Source organism: Bombina bombina, chromosome 3 (assembly GCF_027579735.1).
Source record: "Bombina bombina isolate aBomBom1 chromosome 3, aBomBom1.pri, whole genome shotgun sequence".
Classification (NCBI taxonomy): domain Eukaryota; kingdom Metazoa; phylum Chordata; class Amphibia; order Anura; family Bombinatoridae; genus Bombina; species Bombina bombina.
This window is the reverse complement of record NC_069501.1, coordinates 1,106,469,482-1,106,488,506: the sequence shown is the minus strand read 5'-3', so window position 1 is coordinate 1,106,488,506 and position 19,025 is coordinate 1,106,469,482. Positions and strand designations below refer to the sequence as shown.

At 41.3% G+C, this 19,025-nt stretch overlaps 1 protein-coding gene across 1 annotated transcript in view; it reads right to left on the bottom strand.

Annotated features, from left to right (window-relative positions):
• The window catches only part of LOC128654503 (uncharacterized), a 164,872-nt gene that overhangs the window by 119,969 nt on the left and 25,878 nt on the right, over positions 1-19,025 (bottom strand). Inside the window, exon 2 of the mRNA XM_053708459.1 lies at positions 15,775-15,860. Within this exon, the coding sequence (XP_053564434.1) occupies positions 15,775-15,860 (86 nt within the window). The remainder of the gene's footprint in view (positions 1-15,774; positions 15,861-19,025) is intronic.

The window sequence follows — 19,025 nt, the reverse complement described above, 5'->3', positions numbered from 1 at the left end:
TATACTATTCCTCCAGGAAACGCATCTACTTAAAGATAACATCCCAAAATACTGGGCAAAACATTTTGACAAGCACTATCACTCCACTGCAACGTCCAAAAAAAGTGGCACATCCATTTTGATACATTCATCTCTCAAGTTTACCACAGAATCCATAATAACGGATACTGAGGGGAGATACCTAATTGTAAGAGGTAGGATACTAGAATCAGAAATCACATTATGTAATATATACGCACCAAATGAGAACCAACATACATTTTTCCACCATATATCACATTTACTCACCCAATGGTCACATACTAAAATATTTTTGGCAGGAGACTTCAATATCACGATGCTACCTATTAAACCCACAGACACCAAACCTTTGACCAATAAACAGACAAGACACAATCGCATAGTCAAGTCAATCAGAGATACCTTACTTCCTCACTCCCTAATTGAGACATGGAGCACCATGTATGGTCAAACAGATGACACAACTTTCTATTCAGCAGCACACAAAACTTATGTCAGACTCGACTATATATATGTCAGCCAAATCTTACAACCCTTACTGAACAACTCACAAATACACACCTGTGTGTGGTCCGACCACTCTATAATCACCCTACAGATTAAAGGCATTACAGACCCAGACAGAAGTAGAACTTGGACTTTTGATCCATCTTATGCTAAAAACACCCAAACATTCGACAACATACTACAACAATTAACTGAATACTGGCACATAAACACAGAAGCTACAAGTAACCCAGGGATTATATGGGCAGCTCACAAGGCAGTCCTCAGAGGGATACTAATTAAAGAAAAAACAAGACAGATTCAAAAACATAGACAACAACTACAACAACTCCACACAGAGATTGAGGAATTAGAAAGGCGACATAAATATAACAAAACTAAGACTAACCTCAAACTACTCCAAACTAAAAGATCCACATTAACCTCATTACTTCATGCACAAGCTACCAGAGCCATTCATAAAATCCAGGCACAATACTTTATATTTGCGAACAAACCCGACAAATTCATGGCACATAAAATCAGAGAAAGGTGCAAGGCCTCGGTGATCCCACTAATTGAGACACATGACAACACCACAACCTCACACCCACAAGAAATTGTAGACACTTTCGCAAGGTACTATGGGGAACTGTACAATGGGGAAAAAGTTACACGTAATCAAGAAACAGAAACAAAGTCTTCAGAATTTTTCTCCCAAACTCAGTTACCTAACATAACCTTAGAACAGAGGGAAGCAATCAATGCCCCAGTCTCCACAGTAGAAATACTGGGAGCCATCAAAGACCTTAAAACGGGAAAGGCGGCGGGACCAGATGGCTTCCCAGCTGAATATTATAAATTATTCAAAAACTCACTCACCCCACACCTGGTTAAATTCTGCAATCACGTTATGGAAGGAGGAGATATTCCCGCAGATCTATTAGCGGCCAAGATAGTTGTGACACCCAAGCCGAATAGAGACCACAAAAAATGCCAGAATTACCGCCCAATATCTCTCATAAATCAGGATCTTAAGATCTTCACAAAAATAATCGCAAACCGGCTCAAACACATCATCCCCCACTTGGTTCATCCGGACCAAGTGGGATTTATTAAAGACAGGGAAGCCCCAGACAACATCCGAAAAGTTACCAATCTAATACAATTCTTGGGAGAGACACGAACGCCTTCTCTGCTCCTATCTTTGGATGCAGAGAAGGCGTTTGATAGAATAGACTGGGACTATATGTTCTTAACATTACACCATATGGGCTTTGAGGGAGGATTCATAAAAGCTTTAAAAGTAATATACTCATGGCCAGAGGCCCAAGTTTCCTCAACAGGATACAAGTCAAAATCCTTTCCAATACGAAACGGTACCAGACAGGGATGCCCTCTGTCCCCACTACTATTCGCACTCTGTATAGAGCCACTAGCAATCGCGATCCGTTCACACCCAGACATCTCAGGAGTTAAAATAAATTCATTAGAATACAAACTTTCTCTATTTGCTGATGATGTCTTGCTGACCTTGACGAACCCATTAATATCTCTACCGAACCTCTATCAGACAATAAAGACATTTTCAACCATCTCAGGATTTAAAATCAATCCAGACAAATGTGAAGCCCTACCCATTGCAATGCCCCAACAAACTAAAATAATTTTAGAAACACAATTTCACTTTAAATGGATGAAACACACACTAAAATACTTAGGAATCCAGATTCCAACTTGCTCCCCTCAGCTATACAAAGTAAATTATACCCCACTATTTAAACAAATTAGACGAGACATGGCAAAATGGAAGAGCTTTAATTTCTCTTGGCTAGGTAGAATAGCGGCGGTTAAAATGAACGCCATGCCACGAATACTATATTTATTCAGAACCCTCCCGATAAAAATAATAAAACCAGAACTATAAACAATGCAAAAGGAAATCTCAGCATTCATTAGGGGAGATAAGTCGAACAGGATAGCAAAATCCATCCACTCGGGGGCATTGGTGCACCAAATTTAATAGAATACTACAATGCAGCCAGACTAGCTCAAGATACACTACTCCTGAAAAGGTCAAGGGGAAAAATATGGCCCAAGTTGGAAGCGAACATAGGGGGATGGGAAGAGGCGGACCTAATTGTTTGGGACCCAGGGAGGGCTCAGAAAGATGGAAAGACATCTACACCTTACACTACAAACCTCACTGTAAAGATCTGGAAAACAGCGAGAACGAAATATAAACTACTACAGCAACACTCTATATCAATACCACTTAGATACCTAATATCAGAAGACCTTTGGACCCAAATTAAAAAATGGGAAAACAAAGGTTTATACAGAGTGGCAGACTACTTAATAGGACATAACATACTGACGTTTAACCAACTGCAGACAAAGATTGACCCCCTGAAGCTACATTGGTACTTATACCTACAGATACACTCTGCTCTACAATCATACTTAAAACACCCTAGAGAACAGACCACCACACCTATAGAAACCTTCTGTAAATCAGAAGAACGCAACAAACATACCATATCTCTACTATATGTGTCTATGCAGACCACCCACAACACCACCAAGACCACGACCATGCTGGCCTGGGAACAAGAACTACTTATTTGCAAAGATAAAAAGGTATGGGAATCAATGTTTCAAAATGCAGAAAGAGGGCTGATTAGTGTAGACCCTAAAGAAAATATCACCAAAACAATTCATAGATGGTACTTAACTCCAACACGAACGGCTCATATGCACCCCCAAAGGCAGCAGATTATGTTATAGAGGTTGTGGAGAAATAGGGACATACAGACACATGTGGTGGGACTGCAGAGATGTTAGGGGGATATGGAGCAGATTATCCACATTCCTCAGTCAGTTGCTAGAAGAAAATATTAATCTAACGATCCAACAAGCTTTGTTACATGAACATCTCAGTAAATTCCACAAACATATCAATACATTTATTAAGATTTTATGCACAATCACGAGGATATGCATAGCTAAATATTGGAAATCTGGAACTCCAACCTGGACTGAGATATATAATAGAATCCAACACACATACACCATGTACGAGACAGCATCATATACATTAGATAACAGGGAAACAATCCAAGCAGTGTGGTACTACTGGATAAGCAAGGGGCCCACAACCTCACAAGATAACCGGAGATCAGAGATTTAAAGGACCATCAAACTATAGCCATATCAAACACATTGTTGCACATATACTATGGTCTGAGACACAAGACGACGTCACCCATCCCTACTCCCCCTCCCTTATAACCCCCCTTTTTTTTTTTTCTTTTATTGCTCCCTTTTTTTTTCTCTCCTTTTTTTTTTTTCTGTTCGTTCTTTGTCTTTCTTTTCTCAATTGTTATACCGTAAGGTTTTAAATTCATACATAGGATTACTCTAAGATAATAAAGATTCAGCCAAAAGTATCCAGTTAGAGAAATACAGAGTTAAGAAACAAGCTGTACCAAGGATTAGAAAGATATAACTCAAGGAAGAAATGCTAGACATAATATATATACTAATAATCTCTTGTTAAACGGTTGACAATGCTTGATGAACCAAAGACAGTTCTAAGATAGAAACAGTCATCAGTGAATATTGGTGTAAGGATGAGATAATTGTGTGACTATTCAACAACACAGTATGTCTAGGATTTATAACTCTTATATCACTGTACACTTGTAATGCAGTATTTTCCAAAATCAAAAGACAACAGAAGAAAAGATAATGTATGTCATGTTAATTCATTTTATGTATTCTTGTTCTTTGAAAATTATAAAACAATAAAAATTATTTAAACATAAAAACAGACTCATCGGAAGAACGAGACAAACATACTATTTCTATTCTCTATACAAATATTCAAGTATCACAGAATAATACCAAAACCTCTACTATGATGGCTTGGGAAAGAGATCTACACATTTCCAGGGAAACTAAAGAGTGGGAAATAATATTTCAGAAGGCAGAGAAGGGACTCATAAGTGTAGATCTTAAGGAGAATATAATCAAGACTATACACCGATGGTATTTAACACCCGTAAGAACAGCACATATGCATACACAGGGCAGTCCCTTATGTTACAGAGGATGTGGAGAAATAGGAACATACAAGCATATGTGGTGGGATTGCAGAGAAATTACAGGGATATGGAGACAGCTATCATCCGTCCTTAATCACATATTGAACGAAAATATAGATCTTACCATCCAACAGGCCCTCCTACACATACAAATTAGTAAACTTAATAAACATATCAACACATTTATTAGGATAGTGTGTACAGTCACAAGAACATGCATAGCCAGGCATTGGAAGACAGGTAGCCCAACCTGGACAGAAATTTACAATAAAATTCAATATACATATAATATGTATGAGCTGGCATCACACACCCTAGACAATAGAGAGACCGTCCTAGCGATATGGTATTACTGGATAGCTAAATAAAACTTGGAAATACAAAACTAATGAAAGTTATCTCAGCTTCTGCGAAACACTCCACAAAAATCAAACTCAGTTGTGTCGTCACTCCCCCCCCCCCCTTCCCCTTTTCATACCTGATTTATTTAACTTTACCTCCACAGGATGTTATAATTTGTTAAAGTTTAATTGTGTTGAGTTAATATAATTGACCTCAGATGCCTTGAAACTTCTAATGTAACTCAACGACAGGTTAATATGGAAGCTAGATTAGATAAATGCTCTACTCCCTAAAAGAGACTCCTTGGCATCAAGGAAGATACTTGAATAAACCATCACGCGAAAAAGATGACCTCTGAAGTCCACCACTTATCTCTCATTGCAGAACTCAAAAGGACATTTAAATATCATTGGAAATGAGTAGAGCATGATAAAATTTAGTATATTAGCTAAATTGTTTACTACATAAATGATGTTATACTGGTTGTTTGCTTCCTAATCTTCATGTAGTTGGAAATGCATGGAGAGGAGGGTATGGTTGTAATTGTTTTAACGTTTTAAAATAATGACAATAAAAAATATTCAAACATAAAAACAGACTCATCCCATGCGATAAAACTCACTAAAACATGCAAGAGGAGGGGTGAGCTCCTCCTGCGCCAACTCTTAAATGCCAGGAACCAGTATCTCGGACATCCGACGAACCGAAATAGAATTAAATACAGAGACACGAAGGCCCTTAGAGATGCACACCTCACACAAACATCAGTAAACGCTAAAAACCGACTGCAAGCCAAATTTTATCGCTATGAGAACCGCACAGGGAAGCTATTAGCGAAAATTACCAAACTAGATAGGAAACCAAACATTGTAACAGCCATCAGAAGGGAGGATAGAATACTAACACAGGAAACAGACATTCACAAAGCTTTCATAGACTACTACTCAAATCTATACAACTCCCAGGAAGTGAGCGCAGAAAAGAAACAAAACTTCTGGGAAGACATAATGCTCCCACAGGTGGATGAGGAGCAATTAAGTAAGCTAAATGCCCCAATTCAACCCCGAGAAGTCACTAGGGCCATTGACATGCTACCCCTAGAGAAAACCCCTGGACCTGATGGGCTACCAGGGGAATTTTACAAGATGGTCAAGGAAGAAACAGCAGACACACTCACACTACTGTTCAATACAATCATGAAAGGGAAAGCAAACTTATCTAACAGATTTACGGAAGCAAATGTGACAATCATCCCCAAACCAGACAGAGACCCATTACTGACATCATCTTACCGACCAATTTCCCTACTTAATTCGGACTACAAACTGTTTACGAAAATTTTGGCCAACAGACTGGCAGAGATACTCCCCTCATTAGTACACGAGGACCAGACGGGGTTTGTAAAGGGCAGATCCTCCGTCAAAAACATGAGAAAGCTGCAGACAGTTCTCTCACACTACTGGGGGAAGGACAGACAGGACTGAGACTGGGGAGACGACGAGGCTTGTCTGATACTTGTGGATGCCGAAAAAGCCTTCGACAAGTTACTATTGGACCACTTGTTTACAACACTGGAGAAATTTGGGGTGGGGGGGGGGATTCCTGACAGCCATACGTGCCCTCTATAACGACCCTTGCGCAGCGATCCTGGTCAATGGTACACCATCCAAGACATTTCCGCTCATGAGGGGTACGAGACAGGGATGCCCCCTGTCCCCGATCCTCTTTGACCTTGCACTTGAGCCGCTAGCGATTAAGATCAGAAAGGATACAGAGGGACTAAAAATAGGTAAAGAAACCTTACACATATCTCTCTTCGCAGACGACATGATATTATACACGAGTAAGCCTAGAAAGACTATCCCACATATAATGCGCATTATTACTGAGTTTGGGGAAATATTGGGATACTGTATAAACAAAGAGAAATCAGAGTTACTGTGGCTGCACAACAATAGACCCTCGGTGCCACTTCAAGATAACTTTAAAATAGTTGCCAACACATTTAAATACCTAGGGATAACTCTGTCTAGAGACCCCGCCCAGTGGTATGACATCAATTTTGGACCACTTCTTAGAGATTTACGACGAACACTCTCAAACTGGGCCACTCTGCCGCTTACACTGTCAGGGAGAGTAGGGCTAATCAAAATGATATTATTTCCCAAACTACTATATACACTACAAATGCTCCCAGAGCTCCTACACAAACAGGATCTCAAGGCCCTAAACAAAGACATTTTAAAATTCCTATGGAAAGGGAAAAAACACAGAATCAGCTATCTTAAACTGAAGTGTACACCAGAGATGGGGGGCTTTGGACTTCCAAACATAGAGCACTACAACTGGGCGGCTCTGGCTAAATATGTGATGGATTGGCTTTTGGACAAAGGTAACTTCACCAATCGGGGATTGGAGGAGGAGCTCATCACACCGTGGTCTCTAAAAATGCTTCCACACATGACCAGGGCACAGGTTGCTGGGGCAGTGGGGAACGCAACCCTTTACCTCCACCCCATTAAAGCTTGGTGGAAGATTTGTGGGGCCTTGGGAGTTCCACACAAACACACAATCTACCTCCCATTACGAGGCAACCCAGACTTCCAGGCAGGTTTTACTACCAAACCCTTTAAGCAGTGGGGAGTTACGACCCTCCGACAAGTATTGTCGGAAGATCTGAAAACTATAAGGCCATTCATTGACTTACAGACAGGGTTCAATATACCGAACACACATCACTTTGCATTCCTCCAGATGAGACACTATGTACAGGGCCTTCTGAGATCCGGAGACTTGCCTGACATCGGATGTGAGGTCTACAGATTACTGTCGCTGACCAGGGGTGGGATGACTTCAATCGCTCACACCTATAGGGCCCTATAGACAAAACCCAATACAGTTGCTCGAGACCACATTCAGAACACTTGGAACACATTGATGGGACAGGCAATCGCAGATCAGGTTGTTGAGCATAGCATCACAGGGGTGAGAAAAGCCTCACTATCAAATGAAATCCGTGAATCTCACATGAAGTTGTTACACAACGCATATATAACACCTAGGATGTTTCACAAGTGGGACCCCGAAGCCTCGGGGCTATGCCCAAAATGCTCACATCCTAACCCAGACATTATACACATGACATGGCGATGCCCAAGATTCTGGGGTATGATGCAAAGATGGGTGGAAAGAATTGTTGGGGAAAGCTTTGAACTAACGCTGACAGTGGTGATATTCCTACACTCCCAGACAGAGACATTGAAACACGCCAAATTAATCCATAATGTGATACTACTGGCTAGGAAACTCATTTTTAGACAATGGATGTCAGCCAGCCCACCAAACCTAACACACCTCAAACTTGCATTGCAACAACAAATGGTATATGAACAGATAGACACACAGGGAGACATAACACTACGGACCAAACACTTTCTGAGTAAGTGGGAGCCCCTTATTGATAGCTTAGACTTACCACACCAGAAACAGATTCTCTACCCATTCAAAGACTCAGAGCACCTACTAGAAGCACAATTACACGGAAAATGGAACATCTTTCATTAACAAGACAATACTCATCTAGACAGAAGAAAGTGAGACACAGCAGACTGAACCTGGGGGGGGGGGGGGGCGCCTCGGGGTCAGACTGAGATGAAACTGAGGAGTGCAGACTACAGTTGATGAAAGGGGAGGGTGGAGAGGGAATAGAGGGGGATAATCTATGTTGCTAGTTAGGAGTTAACAGTTTTCCCATAAGTAGAGGAATTTTTGTCTTCATACAGAGATGGTATCCGGCTTTCAGAGACTGCTTAAAGACTGCCACTAACCCATAAAGAGATATGGAGTTTTCTCTAATCATCTACAATAGAGAGACACAATGTGCTGGCAGGCCATATATCAATGTGTATGACACTATGTTTAGTTAACGTTGTACGAAGATGTTGGGGAAGGGAAAATCATAGATAGGGGTATAGAGAAATCAAGGGAAGTTCAGGGAAAACTGTATTATTGGAGTGTATTGTAAAACCCGGTACTGTTACGGTTGCAGTGTTTATATTGTAATCTGAATAATCTTCGCTATTTGCATTCATTGTTGCTGTGACTAGTGCTGGAAATAAATAAAGTATTTAAAAAAAAAAAAAAAACAGACTCATCCCAATAATAACACACAGATAATAGGGACATACCGCAGATTCCTAAGGAGCATTCCATTCAGTACTCTGCTTATATAAAAGTGAACTAGCAAGTTGTAGATGTCCTAACTCTATCCTGCCCCCACGTGCAGGATCATACTGAATGAGTGAAGGTAGCTGATAAGGAGTACCCACAATCTATAATCCACTTGTTAAACCCAAAGTATAATCATCTGAAGTGCACAGATTGGCTTTGAGATGGATCTGGGAGTGGCAGGACTGGGAATAAAAAGCATGTTATATAGGCAACCTACAACCCAAATTGCATCAATTAATCAACCCCTTAAATTGTAGCTTTCCAGCTGCAGCCCACAGGGAAATCGCCTGGTATCCTGGTAGGCCAATCCTGCCTTGGTGCCTTGACCTTTCCAACAGTTAGTGTGGTGAGAGGAATCAAACAAACAATGTTTCCTCAACTCTACAAAATAACAATCAGAGTTCCAGGTTATTCTCCTTATAAAAAGGAATTGAACAGACATATACAAGAGTATATTGGTGTCAGAGAGCATATACTCCCTGAGAATATAAAAGGGGGGGGGGGCAAATATAATGGAGCACTTGCTTCTATCCCATGTAGAACCACACAACCTAGGGCAAGAGAACTGTTTTTACATAGAGAGAGTACTGTCTGGTAATCTATGCTATGAAAACAGAATTTATGCTTACCTGATAAATTACTTTCTCCAACGGTGTGTCCGGTCCACGGCGTCATCCTTACTTGTGGGATATTCTCTTCCCCAACAGGAAATGGCAAAGAGTCCCAGCAAAGCTGGTCACATGATCCCTCCTAGGCTCCGCCCACCCCAGTCATTCGACCGACAGACAGGAGGAAATATATATAGGAGAAACCATATGATACCGTGGTGACTGTAGTTAGAGAAAATAATTCATCAGACCTGATTAAAAAACCAGGGCGGGCCGTGGACCGGACACACCGTTGGAGAAAGTAATTTATCAGGTAAGCATAAATTCTGTTTTCTCCAACATTGGTGTGTCCGGTCCACGGCGTCATCCTTACTTGTGGGAACCAATACCAAAGCTTTAGGACACGGATGAAGGGAGGGAGCAAATCAGGTCACCTAAACGGAAGGAACCACAGCTTGCAAAACCATTCTCCCAAAAATAGCCTCCGAAGAAGCAAAAGCATCAAATTTGTAAAATTTGGCAAAAGTGTGCAGTGAAGACCAAGTCGCTGCCTTACATATCTGGTCAACAGAAGCCTCGTTCTTGAAGGCCCATGTGGAAGCCACAGCCCTAGTGGAGTGAGCTGTGATTCTTTCAGGAGGCTGCCGTCCGGCAGTCTCATAAGCCAATCGGATGATGCTTTTAAGCCAAAAGGAAAGAGAGGTAGAAGTCGCTTTTTGACCTCTCCTTTTACCAGAATAAACAACAAACAAGGAAGATGTTTGTCTGAAATCTTTAGTAGCCTCTAAATAGAACTTTAGAGCACGGACAACGTCCAAATTGTGTAACAAACGTTCCTTCTTTGAAACTGGATTCGGACACAAAGAAGGTACAACTATCTCCTGGTTAATATTTTTGTTAGAAACAACTTTAGGAAGAAAACCAGGTTTAGTACGCAAAACCACCTTATCTGCATGGAACACCAGATAAGGAGGAGAACACTGCAGAGCAGATAACTCTGAAACTCTTCTAGCAGAAGAAATTGCAACCAAAAACAAAACTTTCCAAGATAGTAACTTAATATCTATGGAATGTAAGGGTTCAAACGGAACCCCTTGAAGAACTGAAAGAACTAGATTTAGACTCCAGGGAGAAGTCAAAGGTCTGTAAACAGGCTTGATCCTAACCAGAGCCTGAACAAATGCTTGAACATCTGGCACAGCTGCCAGTCTTTTGTGTAGTAAGACAGATAAAGCAGAGATCTGTCCCTTTAGAGAACTTGCAGATAATCCTTTCTCCAAACCTTCTTGTAGAAAGGAGAGAATCTTAGGAATTTTTATCTTATTCCATGGGAATCCTTTGGATTCACACCAACAGATATATCTTTTCCATATTTAATGGTAAATCTTTCTAGTTACCGGTTTTCTGGCCTGAACCAGAGTATCTATCACAGAATCTGAAAACCCACGCTTTGATAGAATCAAGCGTTCAATCTCCAAGCCGTCAGTTGGAGGGAGACCAGATTTGGATGTTCGAATGGACCTTGAACAAGAAGGTCCTGTCTCAAAGGTAGCTTCCATGGTGGAGCCGATGACATATTCACCAGGTCTGCATACCAAGTCCTGCGTGGCCACGCATGAGCTATCAAGATCACCGAGGCCCTCTCCTGATTGATCCTGGCTACCAGCCTGGGAATGAGAGGAAACGGTGGGAATACATAAGCTAGGTTGAAGGTCCAAGGTGCTACTAGTGCATCAACTAGAGTCGCCTTGGGATCCCTGGATCTGGACCCGTAGCAAGGAACCTTGAAGTTCTGACGAGACGCCATCAGATCCATGTCTGGAATGCCCCATAATTGAGTTATTTGGGCAAAGATTTCCGGATGGAGTTCCCACTCCCCCGGATGAAATGTCTGACGACTCAGAAAATCCGCTTCCCAATTTTCCACTCCTGGGATGTGGATCGCAGACAAGTGGCAGGAGTGATCCTCCGCCCATTGAATTATTTTTGTCACTTCTTTCATCGCCAGGGAACTCTTTGTTCCCCCTTGATGATTGATATAAGCAACAGTCGTCATGTTGTCTGATTGGAACCTTATGAATTTGGCCTTTGCTAGTTGAGGCCAAGCTCTGAGAGCATTGAATATCGCTCTCAGTTCCAGAATGTTTATCGGAAGAAGAGACTCTTCCCGAGACCATAGACCCTGAGCTTTAAGGGATTCCCAGACCGCACCCCAGCCCACTAGGCTGGCGTCGGTCGTGACAATGACCCACTCTGGCCTGCGGAAGCTCATTCCCTGGGACAGATGGTCCAGGGTCAGCCACCAACGGAGTGAATCTCTGGTCTTTTGATCTACTTGAATCATTGGAGACAAGTCTGTATAATCCCCATTCCACTGTTTGAGCATGCACAGTTGTAATGGTCTTAGATGAATTCGTGCAAAAGGAACTATGTCCATTGTTGCAACCATCAATCCTATTACTTCCATGCACTGCGCTATGGAAGGACGAGGAACAGAATGAAGCACTTGACAAGAGCTTAGAAGTTTTGATTTTCTGACCTCTGTCAGAAAAATCCTCATTTCTAAGGAATCTATTATTGTTCCCAAGAAGGGAACTCTTGTTGACGGGGACAGAGAACTCTTTTCTTTCTTCACCTTCCATCCGTGAGATGTGAGAAAGGCTAGAACGATGTCCGTATGAGCCTTTGCTTTTGACAGGGACGACGCTTGTATTAGAATGTCGTCCAAGTAAGGTACTACTGCAATGCCCCTTGGTCTTAGAACCGCTAGAAGGGACCCTAGCACCTTTGTGAAAATCCTTGGAGCAGTGGCTAATCCGAATGGAAGAGCCACAAACTGGTAATGTTTGTCCAGAAAAGCGAACCTTAGGAACTGATGATGTTCTTTGTGGATAGGAATATGTAGGTACGCATCCTTTAGATCCACGGTAGTCATAAATTGACTTTCCTGGATGGTGGGTAGAATCGTTCGAATTAGTTTCCATTTTGAACGATGGTACCCTGAGAAATTTATTTAGGATCTTCAAATCCAAAATTGGTCTGAACGTTCCCTCTTTTTTGGGAACTACGAACAGATTGGAATAAAATCCCATTCCTTGTTCCTTTATTGGAACTGGGTGTATCACTCCCATCTTTAACAGGTCTTCTACACAATGTAAGAATGCCTGTCTCTTTATTTGGTTTGAGGATAAGTGAGACTTGTGGAACCTTCCCCTTGGGGGTAGTTCCTTGAATTCCAGGAGATAACCTTGAGAAACTATTTCTAGCGCCCAAGGATCCTGAACATCTCTTGCCCAAGCCTGAGCAAAGAGAGAGAGTCTGCCCCCCACCAGATCCGGTCCTGGATCGGGGGCTACTCCTTCATGCTGTTTTGTTAGCAGTGGCAGGCTTCTTGGCCTGCTTACCCTTGTTTCAGCCTTGCATTGGTTTCCAGGCTGGTTTGGGTTGTGAGGCATTACCCTCTTGCTTAGAGGATGCAGAATTAGAGGCTGGTCCATTTCTGCGAAAAGGACGAAAATTAGGCTTATTTTTAGCCTTAAAAGACCTATCCTGTGGAAGAGCGTGGCCCTTTCCCCCAGTGATGTCTGAAATAATCTCTTTCAAATCAGGTCCAAATAAAGTTTTACCTTTGAAAGGAATGTTAAGCAATTTTGTCTTGGATGACACATCCGCTGACCAAGACTTTAGCCAAAGCGCTCTGCGCGCCACGATAGCAAACCCTGAATTTTTCGCCGCTAATTTTGCTAATTGCAAAGCGGCATCTAAAATAAAAGAGTTAGCCAATTTAAGTGCGTGAACTCTGTCCATAACCTCCTCATATGGAGTTTCTCTACTGAGCGACTTTTCTAGTTCCTCGAACCAGAACCACGCTGCAGTAGTGACAGGAACAATGCATGAAATTGGTTGTAGAAGGTAGCCTTGCTGTACAAAAATCTTTTTAAGCAAACCTTCCAATTTTTTATCCATAGGATCTTTGAAAGCACAACTATCTTCGATAGGAATAGTAGTGCGCTTGTTTAGAGTAGAAACTGCCCCCTCGACCTTGGGGACTGTCTGCCATAAGTCCTTTCTGGGGTCGACCATAGGAAATAATTTCTTAAATATAGGGGGAGGAACAAAAGGTATGCCGGGCTTTTCCCACTCTTTATTTATTATATCCGCCACCCGCTTGGGTATAGGAAAAGCGTTGGGGGGCACCGGAACCTCTAGGAACCTGTCCATCTTGCATAATTTCTCTGGAATGACCAAATTGTCACAATCATCCAGAGTAGATAACACCTCCTTAAGCAGTGCGCGGAGATGTTCTAATTTAAATTTAAATGTCACAACATCAGGTTCAGCTTGATGAGAAATTTTTCCTGAATCTGAAATTTCTCCCTCAGACAAAACCTCCCTCATGGCCCCTTCAGATTGGTGTGAGGGTATGACAGAACAATTATCATCAGCGTCCTCTTGCTCTTCAGTGTTTAAAACAGAGCAATCGCGCTTTCTCTGATAAGTAGGCATTTTGGATAAAAGATTTGCTATGGAGTTATCCATTACAGCCGTTAATTGTTGCATGGTAATAAGTATTGGCGCACTAGATGTACTAGGGGCCTCCTGCATGGGCAAAACTGGTGTAGACTCAGTAGGAGATGATGTAGTATCATGTTTACTCCCCTCATTTGAGGAATCATCTTGGGCAATATCATTATCTGTGGCAGTACTGTCCTTACTTTGTTTGGACGCTATGGCACAATTATCACATAAATTTAAATGGGGAGACACATTGGCTTTCATACATATAGAACATAGCTTATCTGAAGGTACAGACATGTTAAACAGGCTTAAACTTGTCAACAAAGCACAAAAAACGTTTTAAAATAAAACCGTTACTGTCACTTTAAATTTCAAACAGAAAACACTTTATTACTGAATATGTGAAAAAGTATGAAGGAATTGTTCAAAAATTACCAAAATTTCACCACAGTGTCTTAAAGCCTTAAAAGTATTGCACACCAAATTTCAGAGCTTTAACCCTTAAATTAACGGAACCGGAGCCGTTTTTCAATTTAACCCCTATACAGTCCCAGATATAGTCTTTGCTAAGACCCAACCAAGCCCTGAGGGGAATACGATACCAAATGACGCCTTCTAAAAGCTTTTTCAGAGATTCTTAGATCCTCACACATGCATCTGCATGCCCTGCTCTCAAAAAAACAACTGCGCATTAATGGCGCGAAAATGAGGCTCAGTCTATGACTAGAAAGGCCCCCTGACTGAAAAAGGTGTCCAATACAGTGCCTGCCGTTTTATAAGCGTTCCCCAAGATTATAAATGCCAATTGTTAGCCTAAATCTGAATAATATGCACAAATAAAGCAATCGATTTAGCCCATAAAAATGTCTACCAGTTTTTTAGCCCATAATAAGCCCTTTATTCTGTTTGTTAGACTAAGAAAATGGCTTACCGGTCCCCATGAGGGGAAATGACAGCCTTCCAGCATTACACAGTCTTGTTAGAAATATGGCTAGTCATACCTTAAGCAGAAAAGTCTGCTAACTGTTTCCCCCAACTGAAGTTACTTCATCTCAACAGTCCTATGTGGAAACAGCAATCGATTTTAGTTACTGTCTGCTAAAATCATCTTCCTCTTACAAACAGAAATCTTCATCCTTTTCTGTTTCAGAGTAAATAGTACATACCAGCACTATTTTAAAATAACAAACACTTGATAGAAGAATAAAAAACTACATTTAAACACCAAAAAACTCTTAACCATCTCCGTGGAGATGTTGCCTGTGCAACGGCAAAGAGAATGACTGGGGTGGGTGGAGCCTAGGAGGGATCATGTGACCAGCTTTGCTGGGACTCTTTGCCATTTCCTGTTGGGGAAGAGAATATCCCACAAGTAAGGATGACGCCGTGGACCGGACACACCAATGTTGGAGAAATCTTATTCTGTAATGTGATGGTAGAACACAGAAGGAATATTAAAATACCTTCAAAGATTGCTTCCATTGTTGGTGAATTCTCATTGACAAATCCCAGTCAAGTGATACAGTATAATCTTCTGACAACAATTCATCTGAAAAAAAAAGACAGTTCATCATTTAACAAAGGTTTAGCAGTAAATATGACGACACATTATTAAAATAATAACAAGTGATATAATGGTGCTTCATTAACTATTAAAGGGGCATTTTTATTAATCACTACTATTTCACAGATATTAGTCACATGGCACATTTACACTTGACAGATCACATTTGTAGTTATCCATAATGAGCAAGAATTCAGCTCTATAAAAGCAATACACACAGTATAAAACGTTTATGGGGGATCTCTGAAGCTGGGCTTATACACATTTAACTTCCATTACAGTCTTTAAATGTGTCTTTCACATCTGCACAAATCTTGCTTCCAATAAGAACCAGGCATCAGCCTTTTTAAAATGTCAGTTTCCCCTTCTTAAATTCCACACATCACCCATTGCTAGTACCTTGACACATTAAACAGAAAATGAATGATAATGTAATGATATATTTAAAAACATTTTTTTTGCTGAGATCTATTAAAAGAACATGCAATACATAATATGCGTAGGAATATTATGCGTAGTGGTAATACTTTTCCTTTTGTAGGAAATGCAAGTACATGCTGGAGACTTCACAAGCCTTACCCCGCTATTGCAGTAAATAAGGGGTTAACGCAATACAATAAATGGCAAATGTATTTAGTATGTTCATTTACAGCAAGATTACAAATGCAAGGTGTTTATGTCCCTTTCAGATGGACAATAGAAGCAAATATATGTAATAATATATATTTCCAAGTAGGCTCAGCACCCTCAGTAACCTCTGCTGGGGTGCAACTCAAAGTATTAACAATAGCAAAAGAAGGAGGCACTGTCTGGTCTTGCACCAAATGTGATGATTTTACTTTATAATGTTTTGGAGTTTCACACCTGTCTTCAGATACAATTATTTACATTGTATCTGAATATTTGTACCTAAAGACAGGTCTGGTAATCTATGCTATGTATGGCAGCAGTGCTTTGCAACATTGTTTAGAGCTATGTTATACATTGTTGCAAACTCTGCTACCATACAGTGTTAAAGACACGTGCACATTCCTGACCTGATTCTACCTATATTTACTGTAAAAAAAAGGATACCAAGAACACAAAGAAAAATTGATAAAAACACAATTTATGCTTACCTGATAAATTTATTTCTCTTGTGGTGTATCCAGTCCACGGATCATCAATTACTTGTGGGATATTCTCATTCCCAACAGGAAGTTGCAAGAGGACACCCACAGCAGAGCTGTAATATAGCTCCTCCCTTTACTGTCATAGCCAGTCATTCGACCGAAAACAAGCCGAGAAAGGAGGAACCATAGGGTGCAGTGGTTACTGTAGTTTAAATTTAAAAATTACCTGCCTTAAAATGACAGGGCGGGCCGTGGACTGGATACACCACAAGAGAAATAAATTTATCAGGTAAGCATAAATTGTGTTACTGTTTTCTCTTGTAAGGTGTATCCAGTCCACGGATCATCCATTACTTGTGGGATACCAATACCAAAGTTAAAGTACACGGATGAAGGGAGGGACAAGGCAGGAACTTAAATGGAAGGAACCACTGCCCGTAAAAACTTTTCTCCCAAATATAGCCTCCGAAGAAGCAAAAGTATCAAATTTGTAAAATTTTGAAAAAATATGAAGCGAAGACCAAGTCGTCGCCTTGCAAATCTGATCAAAAGAAGCCTCATTTTTAAAGGCCCAAGTGGAAGCCACGGCTCTAGTGAAATGAGCTGTTATCCTTTCAGGAGGTTGCTGTCCAGCAGTCTCATAGGCTAAGCGGATTAAGCTTCTTAGTCAAAAAGAAAAAGAGGTTGCCGAAGCCTTTTGACCTCTCCTCTGTCCAGAGTAGACAACAAACAAAGCAGATGTTTGACGAAAATCTTTAGTAGCTTGTAAGTAAAACTTTAAAGCACGGACCACGTCCAAATTGTGTAACACAAGGATGGAACAACAAAAACTCTTGATTGATATTCTTGTTAGATACCACCTTAGGTAAGAACCCAGGTTTGGTACGCAGGACTACCTTATCCGTATGAAAAATCAGATAAGGAGAATCACATTGTAAGGCAGATAGCTCAGAGACTCTACGAGCCGAGGAAATAGCTACCAAAAAAAAGAACTTTCCAAGATAAAAGCTTGATATCTATGGAATGAAGAGGTTCAAACGGAACTCCTTGAAGAACCTTAAGAACCAAGTTTAAGCTCCATGGTGGAGCAACAGGTTTAAACACAGGCTTGATTCTAACTAAAGCCTGACAAAATGCCTGAACGTCTGGAACATCTGCCAGACGCTTAACTAGCTGACAATCCTTTTTCCAAACCTTCTTGGAGAAAAAATAATATCCTAGCAATCCTGACCTTACTCCATGAGTAACCCTTGGATTCACACCAATAAAGATATCTACGCCATACCTTATGGTACATTTTCCTGGTGACAGGCTTTCGTGCCTGTCTTAAGGTATCAATAACTGACTCGGAGAAGCCACGCTTTGATAAAATCAAGCGTTCAATCTCCAGGCAGTCAGCCTCAGAGAAATTAGATTTGGATGGTTGAAAGGACCCTGAAGTAGAAGGTCCTGTTTCAGAGGCAGAGACCATGGTGGAAAGGATGACATGTCCACTAGATCTGCATACCAGGTCCTGCGTGGCCACGCAGGTGCTATCAGAATCACTGATGCTCTCTCCTGCTTGATCTTGGCAATCAGTCGAGGGAGCAGAGGAAACGGTGGAAACACATAAGCCAGGTTGAAAGACCAGGGCGCTGCTAGGGCATCTATCAGTGTCGCCTTGGGATCCCTGGACCTGGATCCGTAACACGGAAGCTTGGCGTTCTGGCGAGACGCCATGAGATCCAGTTCTGGTTTGCCCCAACGATGAATCAGTTGTGCAAATGCCTCCGGATGGAGTTCCCACTCTCCCGGATGAAAAGTCTGACGACTTAGAAAATCCGCCTCCCAGTGCTCTACACCTGGGATATGGATAGCTGATAGGTGACAAGAGTGAATCTCTGCCCAGCGAATTATTTTTGAAACTACTAACATCTCTAGGGAACTTCCCGTTCCCCCTTGATGGTTGATGTAAGCTACAGTTGTGATGTTGTCCGACTGAAATCTGATGTACCTCAGAGTTGCTAACTGAGGCCAAGCCTGAAGAGCCTTGAATATC